This window comes from Pseudorca crassidens, chromosome 10 (assembly GCF_039906515.1).
Source record: "Pseudorca crassidens isolate mPseCra1 chromosome 10, mPseCra1.hap1, whole genome shotgun sequence".
NCBI classification, from domain to species: Eukaryota; Metazoa; Chordata; class Mammalia; order Artiodactyla; family Delphinidae; genus Pseudorca; species Pseudorca crassidens.
The window spans coordinates 70,008,232-70,029,816 of NC_090305.1; the positions used below are offsets into that span (position 1 = coordinate 70,008,232).

At 36.2% G+C, this 21,585-nt stretch overlaps 1 protein-coding gene across 12 annotated transcripts in view; it reads left to right on the forward strand.

The window, feature by feature from the left end:
* The window catches only part of DOCK3 (dedicator of cytokinesis 3), a 405,644-nt gene that overhangs the window by 61,874 nt on the left and 322,185 nt on the right, over positions 1-21,585 (forward strand). For all 12 annotated transcript variants that reach the window (XM_067754576.1, XM_067754570.1, XM_067754573.1 and 9 more), the window contains exon 3: positions 16,836-16,876. In XM_067754576.1, coding sequence (XP_067610677.1) covers positions 16,836-16,876 — 41 coding nt within the window. The remainder of the gene's footprint in view (positions 1-16,835; positions 16,877-21,585) is intronic.

A 21,585-nucleotide genomic window follows, 5' to 3' on the forward strand; every position in this document is an offset into this window, starting at 1 on the left:
CCTCAAACTGCTGTATCTCTCCTCTTTGTATTTTCACATCCTACGTATTCACTGCCATTTCATAGTGTACCTTCATCAGGATACGTCAGTGGTTTGTGGAGAGAATAATAAAGTGGATCTTGGGAAATCAGGGGTCTATCTCTGTTGTGGAAGGTTTATGACTGAGCATGAGCTTATGATTTCTCAAGTTCCCCTTTTATAAGATATGCAAGATAGCTATTTTTCCATGGAAATTTTAGGTGGATGAAATATACTTAGAGCTTATAGTAAGAAACCACAGTTTATATTTCAAATGAATGTAGCTTGGATGGTGTTTTTCATAATTTTTCCATTACAGTTTATTTGATTGCTACTACGAGGACTCAAAAAAGAATACGTCTTTGTATCAGATCTTTATCCTTCTTTTGATTTTAATATTAAATGTGACCATAAATTAACAAACTGTTAAAAAACAAATGTTATATACATCTAGATGAATTTTATCCTTAGAGTAGTAGACACCTTGACAGATTATATAATTATTCTAATAATAGTGAGCTTTTTTCAAAAAGTATTTGGAATACTCTTTAAAGTAAGCTTACAAACTCTCAGAGGATGAAAATTTGTTACCATCTTGAAAAGAATGTTGGGAGCTTTTGGGTTACCTTGGAGTATTGATTATCTGCATTTGGTTTTGCTTGTTGCTGAAACACTACAAAAATGAAAATACAGGGATTTAAAAATGTAGTATACTCTCAGGGACACAGAAAGTTGGCAAGGCGTTGGAAGAGTGGAAACTATGACTTTACAGACCCAAGATATCTGAATCCAAAGCATGTAGTAGGAATATTTGGGAACCACCCTCATTTACACAGCAGATCCTTAAAAGGCATAGGAACTTATAGCACCAGATATCTTTAGAAATGAGGATGAAATTATATAAGTCTTCTCCCTTACTTCAGCTCATTTGGTGGCTGCTCCTTCTTCATCTGGTAGAAGTTTTGAGGTTTATTACAAAATAAAGGATAAATAGAGCATCTGTGGATTGAGAGACTTCATGCATGTTTTTGTAGGAAATAGGTTCTGTATTGAAAACTGGGTGATTAAGTCACGACATGCCTACAGAATATTGAATATGGAAACTTCTAGCCTTCATCTTCCACTTGGCCTTTGAAATCATGGCAGCCAGACATTTACCTTCCAAACAGGAGATTAGAAGACTTTTGTGAGCTATCTGAACATGGCAAGATGAGAGACCTAAAGATGCTGACTGTGCCAGTTATTGACTTTTTATTGCCACTAAGTTCCAAACCTGCCCTTCTTAGCCCTTCCTGTGATGCTGGAGCTGGAAACTCTGAAAACCACATTTCTTCTTTGACAGCGAAATCTGTGTTAGGCTTTGCCAATAAAGGGGCATTATAGGGAGACTGTTAGGCTGGAGGTTGAGGAAGAGAGTTAATTCTTCCTGTTTTTATTTTATCCCACTGACAAACTGCTCTGAAGGCAGTTGGTCCCTGCAGTATTCCTTATGGCAGGCAGTGGTCTTGGTTCTGGTGAATGGTGTCCAGCATTTGTCACTGTGGCTGTGGTTAGCATGTTTTGCCGCAGCACGCTCTTCCTCAGAGATCTGTATCTTAGCCTTTTGGGATCCCTTCTTTAAGTTTCTAAGCTTTATTTCTTTATTTCTTCTCTACAAAAAACAATAGTTTTTTGTAGTTGCTACCTCAGTTATATCCTAGAGTCCTCTTTTACATTTTTAATTACTTACTATCTTTTACCTACTTAATGATTCCTTTTTAAAAAAATCAAAGTATAGTTGATTTACAATGTTGTGTTAGTTTCTGGTGTACAGCAAAGTGATTCAGCCATATATATATGTGTGTGTGTGTTGGTGTGTATATTCTTTTTCATATCTTTTCCATTATAGTTTATTACAATATATTGAGTATAGTTCTTCTTGTTGTTTATCTATTTTATACATAGTAGTTTGTACATGCTAATCCCAAACTCCTAATTTATCCCTCCCCCCCTTCCCTTTTGGTAATCATAAGTTTTGTTTTCTGTGTCTGTGAGTCGGTTTCTGTTTTGTAAATAAGTTCATTTGTATCGTATTTTAGATTTCACATATAAGTGATATCATATGATATTTGTCTTTCTCTGTCTGACTTCACTTCGTATGATCATCTCTAGGTCCATCCATGTTGCTGCAAATGGTATTATTTCTTCTTTATGGCCGAGTAGTATTTCTTCTTTATGGCCGAGTAGTATTCCATTGTATATATATACCATGTCTTCTTTATCCATTCATCTGTCAGTGGACATTTAGGTTGCTTCCATGTCTTGGTTACCTAGTTAATGATTCTTTATATTAAAATTTTTCCTCTTTGAAAGGTTGGTGTGGTTTCTGTTTCCTGACTGGACTCTAGTAGATACCTTGATATCAGAATTTTCACAACAAATGTTAGTCAGATCTCCATACAGTGAATCAGAAGGTCAGCAAACTTCACACATGCATTTAGAGCTTCCAGTTAACTTTTTCTTTTTTGCTGTGCTTGTGGGATCTCAGTTCCCCAACCAGGGATTGAACCTGGGCCACAGCAGTGAAAGCCCAGAATCCTAACGACTAGGCCACCATGGGACTCCCCCAGTTAACTTTTAATTTACTTTCTTTTAAATTGAGCAGACAACCGAGGGTACGAGATATTTGAGGATGCCTCTAATATGAAAGATGGCTCCCTTCCTTCCCCCCAAAAAAGAAGAAGAAAAAACACCTTGGGGAAAGAGACTACATAGGGTGGGAAAAACTTAAACCTTATCATTAATACCACTCTGAGACATAAAGGAAGCCATAGCATCCATGGAACAAGAACAGGATACTATAAAAAAAGGAACATTCAGACAACAGAAAAGAGCTCTAGGAAATTAAAAACATGATAGAACATCATGAAACATGAAAAATCTCAGAAGAAGGGTTGAAAGATAAAGATGAGGAAATTTCCTGGAAAGTAGAGAAAAAATACACATCATAGAAAATTAGAGAAGATCAGAATATTGGAGGTCAGCTTCAAGAGAGATATCACCTGGTGGAGATTCAGAAACATAGAAGAGAGAAACTGAAGGATAGAAATCAATGACGAAGTAATTCAGGAAAGTATTTCAGAATGGAAGGGTGTGGATTGATAGATTGAAAGTACCTAACACAAATGAATGAAAATAAGCCAATATCACTGTGAAATTTCACAATATTTCACAAGATTCAGCAAGCATTCAGAGACAGGAAAGAGCATAGTACATACAGAGGATTAGATTTTAACTATAGAAGCTAGAAGACAGTAGAGCAGTGTCTTCAAAATGTTGACAGAAAGTGATTTCTAATCTAGAATTTTATAACCCAGCCAAAGTATGAATTGAATATGAGAGTATACTAAATATATTTTATGCCATGCAAAGGTCTCAGTTTTCCTTCCATATAATTTTTCTCAAGAAGCTATTAGGGGATGTGTTCCTTTAAAAGCAGTAAATAAAGCAATAAGAAGACGTGGGATTCAGGAAACAAGAAAATCCAGCACATGAGAGATTCTTGAAGGTTATTTCCTGGATGAATGTAAAGGGTGATAATCAGGTTGACATATGAGCACCAGATGTAGAAAGTAATCAGAACAAATTAAACCTGTGAGACTTGAGAGAGGGAGAAAAACAGACATATTGAAGGCTGTCATCACCATTTGCCTTGCTGCCATTATCCGCCTTTTAAATCCAAGGACAGAATGACCAGTTGAGCTTGCCCTAGAATATTACATGTACTTGACTTGTTTTGACAAGGTTCCTTGTTTTGACAAGGCGCCATACTCTTTTGCCTATATAAACAGAATACTCATTCTACCACTGCAAGCCTGTGTGTAGAAGGCAAGGAGAAGTCCAGAGAGTCCATGTAAAAAAGAACTGGCAGTCTTAGAAAAGCATTGCATCTGCGTGGGAGATGTAGTAGTGAAGAGCTGTACAGTAAGAGCAGGTGCTCTAGAGTTAGCTTCTTTTAATTTGGAGTTTTTCTCTACGTAAATGTAATTTGAAGTCCATAGTATTCTCTGACACTTAGTAATGTTGAAGGCATAGATTAATTGTGGCTTTAATGTTCTTTTTTTAAATTAAAAAAATTTTTTTTAATCTGCATGTCCTTTGGAGGCTATGTGGAGAGATTCAGTGACTTCCATTATTCTGGGGCCAAGTGAAAGTCACCTATGCTTCTACTTTTAACTTTTATACATTCTTATGTTTAAATTGTGTGTGTGTGTGTGTGTGTGTGTGTAGTGTGTAAATAGCACATAATAGGGGATTTATTTTTGTTTAGTCTGAGAATTTGGATTATTTCATTTGCAGTTGATTTAATTATTATTATTATTATTATTATTATTATTATTATTTTGCGGTACGCGAGCCTCTCACTGTTGTGGCCTCTCCCGTTGCAGAGCACAGGCTCCGGACGCGCAGGCTCAGCGGCCATGGCTCACGGGCCCAGCCGCTCTGCGGCATGTGGGATCCTCCCGGACTGGGGCCCGAGCCCATGTCCCCTGCATCGGCAGGCGGACTCCCAACCACTGCGCCACCAGGGAAGCCCCTGATTTAATTATTGATCTAGCTAGGTTTAAGTCTGTCATTTTGGTCTTTGTCCATTAATTTATCTTTTCTTGCCTCAAGTTGACCTAGCAAATTCTATTTATTTTCCTCTATTAGCTTGTTGGTTTTGAAGTATTTTATGTGTCCCTTGGTGTTACCCTAGAGTTGAAACATACATCCTTGACTTATTAGAGTCTACCTTGAATTTTTACTTTTACACCTTCCAACAATGCATGAACTTTTACAGTGATTTAATTGCGTTTGCTCCTCTATTACCTTTTGTATCACTATTGTCATATATCTTCTGTCTATATTCATTTGTTTGCCCACATTTTTACCCTTTCCAGTGCTGTTTCTTTCTTCTTTTTCATGGTTGCATCTGGGATCACTTTCATTTTACCGTAAGTACTCCTTTTAGTAATGCTTCTTTAGTGCAGGTTTGCTGCACATTCATTCAGCTTTTGTTTATGTGAATCTGTTTTTTCATTTGTCATCATTTTGAAAGATCTTTTCCCTGGGTGTAGTTTTCTACACCCAGGTGATGAATACTTTCTTTTAGCATTTTAAAGGTTTACTTCATTAACTTTTGATTTCCATCATTTCTGTTGAAAAGTCACTGTATTATTATAGTTCTCCTAAAGGTAATGTGGCTCTGTTCAACTCTTTAGCCTGTCAGCTGCTACCTTCTGCTGGGCTTCTTGGAACGTTGCCCTGAATTAGAACTGTAGGAATTAGGCAATCCCAAGAGTGGAGATTGTATCAGGTAGCTCTCAGTGTCAACCCTTTTCTTCTTACCTCAGTGGGACTCTCATTTTTGCTGGGATGTTCTCAGGGAAAATCTCAGCTGAATGAGGAGCTCGCTTTGATGTGATTCTCTTTTTTCAAGGATTATAGTGCCTTAGATCTTGTCTATGATAGTTGCTCTCCATTGCTCTTACACAGTTGTTTCATGTATTTTGTTCAGGTTTATATTTGTCTAATGCAAAGTGTTTTGCCAGGGCTAGAACCATAAGTTAGTAAATGTATTTTATATATATTTGAATTCTAAAAGAGTTTTTAAAATATCTTAATCAATGGCAATATTATTGAAATTTGTTTATGGTTCTCCCGAATGACTACTCTTAAGGGAACAATAACTCATTTGGAAGTAAAAGTTCTTAATTTTTAATGTACGTTTATTTATTGCCAATTATTGTCTTTTATACTTACTGCTCATAAATGAAGATTTAAAATAGGATTAAATTATTTTTATGCAAATAAATACATAAGGTTATTCTTTAACAGTTTTCAATGAAAATAATGGAAAGTGTATTTTGAATGTAGACCTTTTGAGTAATTATGTTCCCCCACTTTGGGGCTGAATTATCTGTAAATTTCTTTTTTCATTTAAGTGGTTGGTACTTTGTTTCCTGCCTATTAGTTATATAATTGGAAAAAGGATAAAGAATTAGATGGGCTGTGCATATTTTTATTGATATACCAAAGAAAAATTAGTATTTTGGTCCTTGATTTTATAGTTGGTTACTTAAATGATCTCTAAAGTGGATCTACATGCAAATCTGCCCTTCATAATGAATGGTGATTTTTTTTAAACTACTTTTAATCACGATATGGAATGGAATAGAAATTGTGCTTTTTGTCTACCTGTCTCTACTTCCTGAGCAGCTGTTAGCCCTGGGATGGGAGTGGGGATAGATACATTTGCATTTTTTTCCTTTTGTCAGACAGTGAAGAATATGTTATACCTTCGAAATAAAAAGTTTGAAACTTCTTACTGAAGGATACTTTTTGTTGGACTTCATTTGGTACTTTTGATCTGGCTTGATTGGTTTGCACCCGGAATCTTTGTAAAGGATTGCTGATTGTTGACTGTCACAAGGCCTGAATTATATAGAGGCTTCATTCTTTTGGGTTAACACTGCTAACACTGTTCTGTAGCCTCTCTGTCAGTAGCAATTGTAGTGGTACTGTTGGCTCTTTTTGATAGTATAGCTTTACTTTCATTGGCAAGGACATTTCACAATCTAAATGATGATGCATATTTAACAAAGTGGTATTCAGCAGTGTTTTGGGATTGTAGATATGAAAACGCCTGGCACAGAGCATGGCACAGGGACAGGTGACCACTATTTTTTTTGTCTATATGTTTAAATAATTGTAGCCTTCAGATGAAGGCTTTCATATATGTATTTACACACAGGATCCAGAATATTTTCCCAAACTGACTTTCTTCTTAATATGTAATTCCTTTCTTACTGATTGCTTTTCTAACCTAATGGGATTACATTTTTTAAAAGTTTTTGTTTTTTTAAAAAAAATCAGGCTTGAACTGACTTTTAAATTTATACACCAAGTGTGTTTATACACCAATTGTGGAAGGTGTAATCAATCCAGAGTTAAGTTGACAAATGTAAACCCTTATATCTGTCTCATTTCATTCACACGTTAAATCGTCACTGAGCACTTACTTAGTGACAGGAAGCACACATACACACTAGTGTGCTACTTTCCTACTTCTTTGACAATCCAGTATTCTCAGTTCTATTTTTGTACATTAATTACCTTTAAATAGTATATAATGTTTTCTCTGAGTTTTATTAGAGAGTCTAGTGGATCCCTAGCTGTCTTTCTAAAATCTATAATTTGCTTCTTGCTCTTCAGTCTGATATGTTTATATTTTATGTAAAAATCTATTTTCTGTATTTTTCAATCTCCTTTGTGGAATAATTACTTAAATAGAATACACTTTGAATAACTCCTAAAGTGAACCCTCTTGCACTGTTGGTGGGAATGTAAACTGATACAGCCACTATGGAGAACAGTATGGAGGTTCCTTAAAAAACTAAAAATAGACCTACCATACGACCCAGCAATCCCACTACTGGGAATATACCCCGAGAAAACCATAATTCAAAAAGAGTCATGTACCACAATGTTCATTGCAGCTCTATTTACAATAGCCAGGACATGGAAGTGACCTAAGTGTCCATCAACAGATGACTGGATAAAGAAGATGAGGCACATATATACAATGGAATATTACTCAGCCATAAAAAGAAATGAAATTGAGTTATTTGTATTGAGGTGGGTGGACCTAGAGTCTGTCATACAGAGTGAAGTAAGTCAGAAAGAGAAAAACAAATACTGTATGCTAACACATATATATGGAATCTAAAAAACAAACAAAAAAAGGTCATGAAGAACCGAGGGGCAAGATGGGAATAAAGACGCAGACCTACTAGAGAATGGACTTGAGGACATGGGGAGGGGGAAGGGTAAGCTGGGACAAAGTGAGAGAGTGGCATGGACATATATACACTACCAGATGTAAAATAGATAGCTAGTGGGAAGCAGCCGCATAGCACAGGGAGATCGGCTCAGTGCTTTGTGACCGCCTAGAGGGGTGGGATGGGGGGGTGGGAGGGAGGGAGATGCAAGAGGGAGGAGATATGGGGATATATGTATATGTATAACTGATTCACTTTGTTATAAAGCAGAAACTGACACACCATTGTAAAGCAATTATACTCCAATAAAGATGTTAAAAAAAAACTAAAGTAAAATCCCTAGTGATTTTAGTATAAAACAGGACTTAATATTGCATCTCAATTAGAAATTTTCATTTACTACCTTAATTTTTAATCACATTTTATAAAATGGCATTTTTAGAGTCTAAATTTCTGACATTTTTAAAGTAGACTTTTTGTATATACATTATTGAGTTTTCTAACTTTACTAGTATGTAATTTAAAAATTTATTTTAGGTAAAATTACCATTTTTAGTAAATGTAACCAATAACATTTAAGTTGATGAAATGAAAATGTGTCACTTGTTCAGTGGTCTTCACAAGTATTGTAATGTCTGGGTGAAAGAAGTTAACACAACATGGGACTGTTTCTATGTCAAATGAAGCCAAGACCTGGGGAATACAGACTCCATAAGGAAACATTTTTATTAGACATCTGTGCCACAGTGTCACTACACTACATGCTTTCACGAAGTCCCCAAAATCAAGTCTCATATTTCAGAGTCCAGTTAATATCTTAGAGCTTTTGGTTTTACTGTTGTTTTTCCACTTAGTTTTCTATTTTGTCATTTTCTATCTTATCTTGTGGACTTTCTACAATTTTTTCAAGTGAGATTATATTTGCATTGATGTATTTTTTTACGTGAGAGTACAACCCACATTTAATTTTTTTACTTGGTACTGGTTCTTTTCCTGGCTCTTTTCAGCATAGAACTTTTCTCAGTAGTGACTGTTACTTATTTCTTGTGTTGATAAATTTGATGTTATGAAGAATTTTTGTAAACCTAGCTAACAGGAAACCTAGTTTGGCTTTTCATGAAAAACTGTACACCCAGTAAAAAACTATGTAGACTAAGAAAATAAGCTTATTCTCTTAGGCCAGTCTATGTTTTGGGACACTAAAGAGACATTTTGGTTTATTTTAGCTATCCTATTCCTAATTTACTTTCTACATTTTGTGGATTTTAGTAGAAATCTTACTTTAGGTCAGAAATATAAAGTCCTCCAGTGGATGGATAGCTCTAAATAGCATTTTGTATGAAGGTGAGTTATAAGTAAAAGTCCATTGAGACAGAGCTATGGTTGTAAGCATGAAAGATTCAATGGTGGCTTTTTAAGAATAAAGGAATTGTGGCTAAAGTCATATTCGTCATTCAGGTTCTATTAGTGATAATTAATTATGGACAGATTATATGGTGATAAAGTCATTTTGGGCTTCCCTGGTGGCGCAGTGCTGGAGAATCCACCTGCCAATGCAGGGGACACAGGTTCGAGCACTGGTCCGGGAAGATCTCACATGCTGTGGAGCAACTAATAAGCCCGTGCGCCACAACTACTGAGCCTGCGCTCTAGGGTCCGTGAGCCACAACTACTGAGCTCACACGCCTAGAGCCTGTGCTCCGCAACAGGAGAAGCTACTGCAGTGAGAAGCCTGCGCACCGCAGGAAAGAGTAGCCCCCGCTCACTGCAACTAGAGAAAGCCCACGCACAGCAATGAAGACCCAACACAGCCAAAAATAAATAAATAAAATAAATAAATAAATTTTAAAAAGTCATTTTTGTTTAATGTTGGAAGAGTTACTTTCCATGTGTTTGGAGGCCCTGCATACTCATTCTCTCCAGTTTTAGGTTCAGTGATTGTACTTTCTGTTGCAGTAGTAAATCTTCTCTGTACCAGTGTCTGTATCAACATTTTGCTGGTGAGAAAGGAGAACACGGGTATTAATTCATGCACTAATTTGAATCTCTGTTAGATAAGTAAGAGTATTTCTTTTTTATTTATATCCCTACTTTTTCCAGAAATGATTTAAGAGGGCCATTTAGGAATATATTTTTGGGCCGTTAATGTTTCTTAGAATGAACACCATTTATATTAAGAAACTTCTGACTGCAGGGTTTTTTTTTTTTTTCCCCTATAGGCCCAGTCTTCTTTGGGGAGGTTTAGAAATACACTTTACAGTATTATTTAGCAGACATAGAGCTTTAGTGTGTCTTGTTGCTCTGTCATCCCCTACCCCCCACCCCCAGTAATTGAGTATGAGACATTGTTCAAGGCACTTTACATATATCAACTTTATCAACACCACTTGCCAGTTAGGTATTATTAGCCCATATATTACAGATTTATTAATTTCTTTCAGTTACCAAATATTTGAGTGCCTAATGCTGATCAAGCACTCTTTCAGCTGGGACTCAGCTGAAAAGGATAAAACAAACTTCTCATTGAGAAGAATAAGGAAGGACAAAACAGGTAGAAGGAGATAGAGTGATAGTGTGCATTGGGGTGGGGTGGAGGGTTATGTTTTCTCTGTATTTATATAGGATAATCATGGAAGGCCTTTCCTGAGAAGATAACATTTGGGCAGAGAATAGACGGAAGTGAGGAAGCAAAGGAACCAATTCTGTGGTTCTCTAGGAGAAGAGCAGTCCAGGCATATGTGGCATGGAGTGTAAAAGTCCTGAGGTATGGGAGCTTGCTTAGTGAGTTGAAGGAATTGCAGGGAAACTGGTATGGCTGTAGTTGAGGGGTTGGTTAGGGAGGAGCAGAGAGCGTGGTGGGAGATGCAATAAGCAGAGGTTGTAGTAAGGACTTTGGATTGATTTTATTTTGGCTGCATTGGGTCTTTGTTGCTGCCGTGGGCTTTCTCTAGTTGCGACGAGCGGGGACTACTCTTCGTTGCAGTGCATGGGCTTCTCATTGCGGTGGCTTCTCTTGTTGTGGAGCACAGGCTCTAGGCGCGTGGGCTTCAGTAGTTGTGGCATGTGGGCTCAGTAGTTGTGGCTTGTGGGCTGTAGAGCACAGTCTCACTAGTTGTGGCACACAGGGTTAGTTGCTCCACGTTGCAAAGGTACATTGTCCAGGGTTATTGTAATAGGAAAACAGAAATTTAGAAGATGTGTCATTGTACTAGCTCATTACCATATGCTAACACATATATATGGAATTTAAGAAAAAAAATGTCATGAAGAACCTAGGGGTAAGACAGGAATAAAGACACAGACCTACTAGAGAATGGACTTGAGGATATGGGGAAGGGGAAGGGTAAGCTGTGACGGGGCGAGAGAGTGACATGGACATGTATGCACTACCAAATGTAGAATAGGTAGCTAGCGGGGAGCAGCCGCATAGCACAGGGAGATCAGCTCAGTGCTTTGTGACCACCTGGAGGGGTGGGATAGGGAGGGTGGGAGGGAGGGAGACGCAAGAGGGAAGAGATATGGGAACATATGTATATGTATAACTGATTCACTTTGTTGTAGGGCAGAAACTGACACACCATTGTGAAGCAATTATACTCCAATAAAGATGTAAAAAAAAACCCAAAAAACATCTTTTTACTGTTGATTCTTAATGATGTTGCAGATATCTGAGTTCTTTGAATCTTTTATCTGAGAAGTTATGAACTTTTTTGTTCTGTATATAAAAGACATTAAAAGAATGAGCTTTTTCTTCTTCCTTCTCTCTCTCCTTTCTTATTCTTTCTTCATCCTCTTCAGTTCTGAATCTCTCATGGAATGATACCATTTGGCAAAATTTGTAGCAGATGTTTGGGTTTAAGAAAAAGTGATGGCTGAAATTCATTGAGCATAGTTCTCATGACCCTCACAATGGTGGCATTGAATGAAGATGATAATGTGTTTTTTTTTAAATAAATAAATCTATTTATTTATGGCTGTGTTAGGTGTTTGTTGCTGCTCACGGGCTTTCTCTAGTTGTGGCAAGTGGGGGCTACTCTTCATTGCGGTGCGTGGGCTTCTCGTTGCGGTGGCTTCTCTTGTTGCGGAGCACAGACTCTAGGCGCGCGGGCTTCAGTAGTTGTGGCTTGCAGGCTCTAGAGTGCAGGCTCAGTAGTTGTGGCTTGCAGGCTCTAGAGTGCAGGCTCAGTAGTTGTGGCTCATGGGCTTAGTTGCTCCGCAGCATGTGGGATCTTCCCAGACCAGGGCTCGAACCCGTGTCCCCTGCATTGTCATGCGGATTCTTAACCACTGGGCCACGAGGGAAGTCCCTGATAATGTGTTTTTGAAGCTACTTGCTATTCATCAGAACTGGTCTAAGTTTCCCTTTCTTTTGTTCCTCTGCCTCCCAACAAGAAGCAAGAGTTTATATTGCAATCTAATATGTATATTTCATTCATAAGGACACAGCTTTTTTTAAATAAATTTATTTATTTTTGGCTGTGTTGGGTGTTCGTTGCTGCGTGTGGGCTTTTCCTAGTTGTGGCGAGTGGGGGCTACTCTTTGTTGCAGTGCACAGGCTTCTTATCACGGTTGCTTCTCTTGCTGTGGAGCATGGGCTCTAGGTGCGCCGGCTTCAATAGTTGCAGCATGCGGGCTCAGTAGTTGTGGCTCACGGGCTCTAGAGCACAGGCTCAGTAGTTGTGGCGCATGGGCTTAGTTGCTCCGCGGCCTGTGGGATCTTCTCGGACCAGGGCTTGAACCCGTGTCCTCTGCATTGGCAGGCAGATTCTCAACCACTGCATCACCAGGGAAGCCCAGGACAGAGCTTTTTGATAAACAATATTGCGAGAGTTTACTTGATGAGAAATGGCCGACCTCTGTAAACATATGTTATGTTATGTGATCAAGTGCTTACCTGAAATCTTGAGGTGGTGCTTAATCTGCATGTGATTTTATCCCAGTTATTCTCTCACTATTGTTTTATAAAAACATAAAAAATTGGAACTTTGTTGTTGCTTCTGTGTGAAATTGTTTCTTAACCCAGGGTCATGAAGATTTACTCCTATATTTTCTTCTAAGAATCTTTGTCTTTTCAAAATATAAATATTTTTAATATCTTCTCTGGTAACTCAGACCACCCCACAGATTTCTAAAAATTCCTCTAGAGTGAGTAATATCCCCAGTTCAATGCTGTTGTATAGGGGATAATATATGGGAGTAGAATTTCAGTGTCATACAATATGCAGATAATATTGCATTGTTTTTGAAAGTGGGGACCATTTATTATCGCCTTCACTAGCAGTATGTGATCGCTCTACATTCTCTTGCCAACACCTGATACTGTTAAAATTTCAAATAAAAATTCTAACCATTGTGGTAGATGTGAAGTATACTATTGTGTGTGTATTTATTTTAGTCAGGTTATTGAGGTGTAACCTATATACAGGAAGAGTCATCCTTTTTGGAGTATAGTCATAAGAATTTTGTGAATTTTGGCAAATGCATAATCTTGTAACCATTGCCACAATCTAGATATAGAACATTTTCACCACCCCCAAATATAACATCATGCTCCTTGTAGTCAAACTTCCCTCTCAACCCCTTTCTCTCAACCCTGGCAACCACTGATCTGTCCTTCTAGTTTTGTGTTTTCCAGAGTATCATATAAATGGAATCACACATTATATAATGTCTGGCTTTTTTCACTTAGCATAATGCATTGGAAAGCCATTCATGTCATATGTATCTGTAGTGTGTTCTTCCTTAGCAGTATTTCATCATACAGGTTGAAATCACATTTTATTTATCTGTGCAGAAGTTGATGGACATTTGAATTGTTCTGTTTTTGATTGTTATGAATAAAGTTGTTATAAATAATGAGTATAGATTTTAGTGTAGGCTTTTTTTGTATTGGGAACATACCTAGGTGTGGGATTACATATAGTAAATGCGTTAAAAAAACAAGACTTTATTTTTTAGAGCAGTTTTAGACAAAATTAAGTGGAAAGTACAGAGAGTTCCTGTATACCCCCTGCCTTCACACATGTGCAGCCTCCCCCAATATCAACATCACTCACTAGAATGGGTACACTTGTTACAATTGATGAACCTACATTGACAAATCATTATCACCCAAAGTCCATAGTTTACATCAGAGTTCACTCTTGGCGTTGTACACACTATTGGTTTAGATAAATATATCATGACATGTAACTGCCACTATAGTATTATACAGAGTAGTTTTACTGCCCTAAAAATTCTCTTCACCTATTTATCCCTCCCTCCCTGCTAACCCTTGGCAACCATTGATCTTCTTACTGTCTCCATGGTTTTGCCTTTTCCAGATTGTCATATAGTTGGAATCATACACTGTGTGGCATTTTCATATTGGCTTTGTTCATTTAGTAATATGCATTTAAATATCTTCCATGTCCTTTTGTGGCTTGATAGCTCATTTTTTAAAAATCACTGGATAATATTCCAGTGTCTGGATGTACCACAGTTTTATTTATCTATTTACCTATTGAAGGTCATCTTCGTATCTTCTAAGTTTAAGCACTTATGAATAAAGCTGCTATAAACATCCATGTGCAGGTTTTTATGTGGACATAAGTGTTCAACTCATTTGAGCAAGTACCAAAGAGTGAGTCTGATGGATCTTGTGGTAAAAGTACATTTAGTTTTGTAAGAAATTGCCAAACTGTCTTCCAAAGTGGCTGTACCATTTTGGATTCCCATCAGCAATGAAAGTTCCTGTTGCTCCACATCCTCATCAGCATGTGGTGTTGTCAGTGTTTTGGATAGTGGCTATTCTAGTTGGTGTGCAGTGGTATCTCATTGTTTTAATTTGTAGTTCCTGAATCACATATGATGTTGAGCATCTTTTCACATGCTTATTTGCCAACTGTATATCTTCTTTGGAGAGGTATCTGTTCAGGTCTCTGCCCATTTGTTAATTGAGAACAAACTTGTAGTTACCAGTAGGGAGAGGGGAGGGGGGAAGGGCAATATAGGGGTAGGGGATTAAGAGGTACAAAGTATTAGGTATAAAATAAGGTACAAGGATATATTGTACAACACTGGGAGTATAGGCAATATTTTATAATTATAAATGGAGTATAACCTTAAAAATTTATTCTTATATGGAGTGTGCTTAAGAAATCTTTGTCTAGCCACAAGATCACAAAAATGGTCTCTTGTTGTCCTTGTATAAGTTTTACACTTTTAGATATATTTTGAGGTAATTTTGTTTATAGTGCAAGGTATAGGTTGAGGTTCTTTTTTTCTTTTTGTATATGTATGTCTGATTGTTTCAGCACCATTTGTTGAAAGACTATCAATTCTCCATTGAAGTGCTTTTGTACCTTTGTCAAAAATCAATTGTTCGTTTATGTGTGGGTTAATTTCTGGATTTTACAATCTATTTCATTGATCTCTGTGTCTGTTCTTTAGCCAGTATTACACTTTCAATTATGGTAGGTTTATATTAAGTCTTAAAATCAGGTAGTGTGGGTCATTCAAATTTTTTCTTTCTTCAAAATTGTTTTGACTATTATAGTAGTCATTTGTCTTTCCTTTTAAATTTTAGAACTTGTTAATACCCTACCAAAAATTTCTCTGGGATTTTGATTGGGATTGAATTGAATCTATAGATCATTTTAGGGATAATTGATATCTTAACAGTGCTAAGTTTTATAATTCGTGAAGATGGTAAACCTCTTCATTTATTTAGGTCTTCCTGCATTTCTTCTTTTCTGTCCTCTTCAGGGGCTGTTAGTTTTCTGGTTTTCCCTGTGAATGTGGGACTGGTTTTCAAGTTTAACATAGGGCTGTGGAGAGGGAGATGGGATAGGGCAAGTTAAGAGGGTTCTGACTGAGATTCAGATTTCTTGAATAAATACTCTTTGGAATATTTCAAGTCTTTAGTTTGCTTCTAGAGTTCTAAAAAAGTTGATATTGACAGTGTTTGCCAGTGTTATTATTGATTTTACTGCGGATAGGGTTTTTTTGGCAGTCCTTACTCTGCCATACCTGCTGATGTCATTCTTTATCCTGTTTAAGATATGGTAAAGTGTCACATTGGTAAGGTTATCACTTACCAAAAATAAAGATATTGAGACTCTCAAGTGTAAATTGAGTTATTCAAATTTATGATCTCATGTGTTGTACTAAACAGAAGTAAGGATATTATTTTATTGTTTGTTATGATTTCAGGGGAGAAAAAGTTGATTGTTTTCCTCATGGCTTTGTTGTGGGACTTAAAGGTTAATACATGGAACAACTCAATTTCAGAACATGGAATTAAGGATAGTAAGCTCTCAGTTAATATTAGCTATCATCAACAATCTCCTCTTTCTTTTTTCTTCATATTCCTCCTTTAAATATAACTCTTAGCTTCCTCTTCTACTCATTGGAGTTGTTTCCCCTTAAACCCAAGTAGAGAAACTATAGCAACCCTCTGAAAATAATAGATTGGATTTAAGAAAAGTTGGTAAAAAAATTTCCTTTCTCTGAAAATTGTTTTTATTGTGTAATTTTAACTTTCATTGTTATTGCTGTTTATGAATGGTGAGAGGGAATAAATGAAGCACTGATGTCAACTTCAGCAACTGGAAAGCCAAGAAATGAGGGTGGTGTAGTTTAGTGCATGGGAGAGTCAGTGAGACCAGGAAATAGAAAGTCTGGGCTGTACTCCCTATTTGCCACCAAAAAAGCTGTATGATTTTGGCATTTTCCTAACCCCTAACGGTTTCCTCTGGGAATTTTCAAGGAGTTGAATATATGTCCTCTGAAATCTTTTCTAATTTTTTTTTTTGTCTTATTCAGTTGAAAGGGATTTTGTACTTTTTGATGAAAATTGGGAATGTTGTATTTATTGTAAGATTATTTCTTTTGGAGTAAACTATGCTTAATAAAGGCATAAAGTGCCTAAAACTTACTAGAAAGTTTTGCATTAATTAATTATCCTAAAAATAATGTCTCTTACAGAAAGTGACAACAATATGATTTTAATATCTTTTGTATGCTTTGTTTTAGGTTGGTATAGAGGAGTTTCAACAAAGAAGCCAAATGTAAAGGTAATGAAAAGTTTATTGTTACCTTTTCTAATGTAGAAAGCAGCCTAAGTATATTTGTTTGATATAAAAACAATTCTTACTTGTCGGTCTTTGAATCTTTTACACTAACCACACTCATTCTTTCCTTTATAGAACTGTATCAGACTCTACTCTGTCTCAGCAGTATTAAAATGACCTTTTAAAAAGGACAGAAAAGTGTGTGTATGGTAATAGATGCGAAACTTATTTTGAAAAAGCCTATTTAGGACATTTAATATTTTTTCCTTAAAACAGTTGACAAAAGTACATTGACTTTTTCATAGGCCTAGTCCTGTATAGTCATGTGATTAGTTAGATGAGTTTATTTCTAAAATGGAAAAAACTTTAAAAATAATGTTCAGTTAGATACATCTCTGTTGATCATAATGTTCTTGTTAAAATATGAATTTAAATAAGACTTTTAAGTGCCAAATGCTTATTTTATGGACTAGATTTATGTGTTTATTCTATTACCAATTAATAGTAATTTGATCAAACAAAATATATTTTAATTGGTAGTTGTAATACATGTAGCAACATTTTTTTCCAGTAATGCATTTGCAAAAACTTCTTTCTGCTTTACTTTATATTATCAGTTTTTCTTATATATTTTTTGTAGGCTTAATATTTAGTGTATTATGCTTTTTCTTATGTAGAAAATACCAAAATTATCACATTACTTTTATTAAAAAATAAAAATTTTCAGAGTTGCAATCATCAATTTTGCCAGTAGAATCACTTGTCATTAGTTTTTAAGGTAGTGATCATAAGAAGACAATATCTTCATACTTTCATTCCTCATAGCTAGGGCTTCTTATCCTTGGCAATGTTGACATTTTGGGCCAGATAATTCTTTGTTATCTTGTACATTATAAGAAATTTAGCAGCGTATATGACCTCCACTCACTAACATCTCCTCTCAAGTTGTGGCAGTGAAAAATGTCTCCAGACATTGCCAAAGGCCCTGGCCCTGGGGAGTGGGAGGTAGGTGGGGTGGTGGTGGTAACATTGACCCAGTTAAGAACCACTGCTCGTAGGTAATTTTTTACCTTGTGTCTCTAGTTTTAAGACACACTTTCAGGTGTTATTTCCATCTCAGGAAGGCTCATGTGGAAATAACTTCTATTTGTATTTTATGTTTGTTACCTTGATTTGAAATTGTCAAAAATTTAGAACTTGAATAAATGAGAAATCTTATAAATGATTGGAAAGCTGTAATTTGTGATATTACGTGCTATTTATTTATTTTTATTAATATTTGTGATCTTAGCCACCCCACCACCTTGCTTCAAATACTAGGGTTTGGGGATCAGTGTGGAGACAGTGGTCTTTGAAATTATTTTATTTTTGTCTTTAAAATATCAGTTGATGCACAGTATGTGGCTTGAAAACCTTGTTAAGTGGGACATTAATGATGATACCCTTACAATATTATCTATTGCTGTGTGGCAAAGCATCCCAAAATATAGTGGACTAAAACTAATCATCATTCTGTATAGGTGACACCACTTGTGGCTACAGTTATCTGTGGGCTCAGCTGGCTGGAATGTCCAAAAGGGTTTACTCACACATGTGGTATGTTGGCAGGGATGGCTGGAAGGCTGTCCTCAGCTGGATCACCAAAATAGCTACATGTTGTAACCTCAAGGTCTCTATCTTTCCATGTGGCTTCTCCAGCAGATTAATCAGAGTTCTATTTTAGAGTTAAGGAGAAGTGCTCAGAATCTCATACCTATTTTCCAAATTCTTTTTCCTGCAACAAAGGTGTTTAGCGCCTGTGGGAGAGGCCATTTTGTGATTAATCTTAGCAATGATTTGATAAACTAATCAAAATGAGGGAACCAGATGACACTAATCTAAAGTGTTAGAGGGAATTCCCTGGTGGTCCAGTGGTTACAACTTGGTGCTGTCACTGCGGTGGCCCGGGTTTAAACCCTGGTTGGGTAACTAAGATCCCACAAGCCGAGTGGCGCAGCCAAAAAATAAAAAGAAAAAAAGAAAAGAAATGTTAGAGCTCATTTTGTCTGATCAGACTCCTTTAACTTTTTTAGTTTAGGCTAATGTAGTACTTTTGAGGTTGTGTATTTTGGTAATACCAACTCCATTCTAGAATCTTAGATTACTGTAGCATTTATTAGCGACATGTATATATATATACCTCGTGATAGCTAGTATTTATATTCTTAAACTTAAAAAAATTAACAGATGGAAATACAGTATTAACTAAATTTCACCCTGTGGCAGTGGTATTTTATGGAACTATGTTGAAAATTCTTTCATGTTTGTAAAAGATAATCATTTAGTGATTTTACACACATAACATGATTAAAAAATGCATCCCTATATATCTTTTATTTATCTTAATATTATGATCATAATAATTAGAAATTTCAATAGGTTTTTCATAGCTATTAGTGGCTAAAGAAAAATGAAAAAGTTTACTTATTAAACTATGTCTTTAGTTATGTACAATTTATACTAATAATAAAACTTGAAATAGCCCAAATAAAATAGTGTCTGAACTAGATAGCATTCAGAAATAATTAGTAAATGGTAAAGCATTTCTTTGTATAGAAAGTTTTACTATAAAATGCCCTTTCAGTTATATATTTTTGTGACCATATATTAAAATTGTACAGTTTAAGAGAAGTATAATATGCAGGTAATATGTAATACTAAATTTTGTGAATTAAAAAGTAGGAGAATAAGATAAAATTAAGGAAAAGGAGAACATATATTTGATGATAATTTTGTGCATTTTATAAAGCATATGCCCAAGAGAAAAGGAATGAAATTCAAGAGAATTTATATTTACTTTCATTTTGTGGTTTCAGGATCAGTTCTTATACAGGAATTGTCAACTGGATACCTAGAATTCTGCCAGATAGGAACAGGACATTATTGAATGTTTTACACAGCAAAAACAGAGGTATAGAGGTGTGAAATTGCAAGGCATGTTCAGGGAATGGTAAATAGTCCAAACTGGCTAGGGCATAGTGCCTGGATGAAAGTGATGGATGGTAAGGCAGGAAAGGTACATCGGATCCATATTTACAGAGTCTTACATACCAAAGACTGTAAGGAATCCTAAGGAATTTGGATTATGTCTCTTTGGCAACAGGCGTGTAACAGAGGCACAGATTCACTCGTGCCATACAGTATAACCATGAAATAGAGTTTATTGGAGAAATAGTAAGCACCTGTTAAAGATACATATTTAAGTACTTATGAGTAATTTCTGAAATTTGCTCTAAAGTATGGCAGTGGGTAAGAATATGTACGTGGGTATTAATTAATCAAGGTTGGCAAAACATTGATCATTGTTGAAGCTGGGTGGTAGGTTTGTGGAGGTTCAATATACTATTCTCTCTTAATTTTGTATGTAATTTGAAATGAGTGTAACATTACTTGTAGAATTGTTAGAAATCAATGAGCTTATATGAAGCTCTTAACACAGCGCCTAGCATATGGTAACAGTACAGTAAATATTTGTTTCTGTTGCTATAACAACAACTGCTATGATAGCATAGGGCTGGAAATGAGACTTTAAAGACTGCCAGCGTCTTGGAGGACAGAAAAAGAGGTACTAGCTCATGGAGTTTGAGAACTGGAGGTCATAGCTGGCTAAGGAAAAGAAAGTTTTTAAAAAACAGAGTAATTAATGATTTCAAGTACTGTAGAGTAGTCTAGTAGAATAGAATGGGTACTGAGTAGGGGCCATTGTGTTTGACAGAAGGCCATTGGTGATGTTTTAGAGAATCCCATGTAGTCATAGGATGATAGTGGCAGAAAGCCAGAGTCTAGTGGGTTGAGTGATAGAGAGAAGGTAGAGTAGTTACCACAGTAGGTTATGGGTGAAAGGAAGGAAGTAGATGTAGATTCTTGGGAATATAAATAAGGCTGTAGTGGTGATTTTGTGAGTGGAGGACTGATGAACATTTCAAATTTGATTTAGGTAAAATTCTGGAAAATGCTAGTAATTTATAATGCCTTAAAGCAGTTACATGGTTGCCTGCCAATCTATCCCTAAAGAGAGGGATAGATTACAAAAAGATATGAGGAAACTTTGGGGGGTGATTCAAATGTCATTATTTTAATTGTGCCATGGTTTCACTGGTGTGTGTATATGCCAAAGCATCAAATTCTACACTTTAAATATGTGTAGTTTGTGGTACATTATCATTTCAGTCTCTCAACTTACTTTGTAGCTGTGATGGTTCATTTTAATACAGACTTGGTCATACACCAAGTCATAATGAGACCTAATCTAATGATTTTTTTTTAATGAAGGAAAGTGCTAATTATCATCAGTAGGAGCTCTCCTAACTGAAAACTTAAAAAAAAATTGACATTTTATCATGGTTATTCTGTACTGAAATGTGGGTTTGTGATCTGGAATTTACCTAATAGCTACATTTTAAGTGTTCTCCATTAATGGATCTTATTATTAGTGTGTTTGTGTTGTTGTCAGTGGGGGAGAAGATGGTGGGAGTTGAAGGAAGTGAAGGCTAGGTGATATTTTGTGTCATGCTTATTTGTTGTTGTGTTTGGAGGCCCTCAAGACCCAAAGACTTGAAGATTTGCTCTGGGGACGCAAAGGACTCATTATGTAATTGTACTCACAGCTGTGAATAATTACCGTGGAAGGATACAAATCAAAATAGCAAAGGTGCATGGGGTAAAGTCTGGGG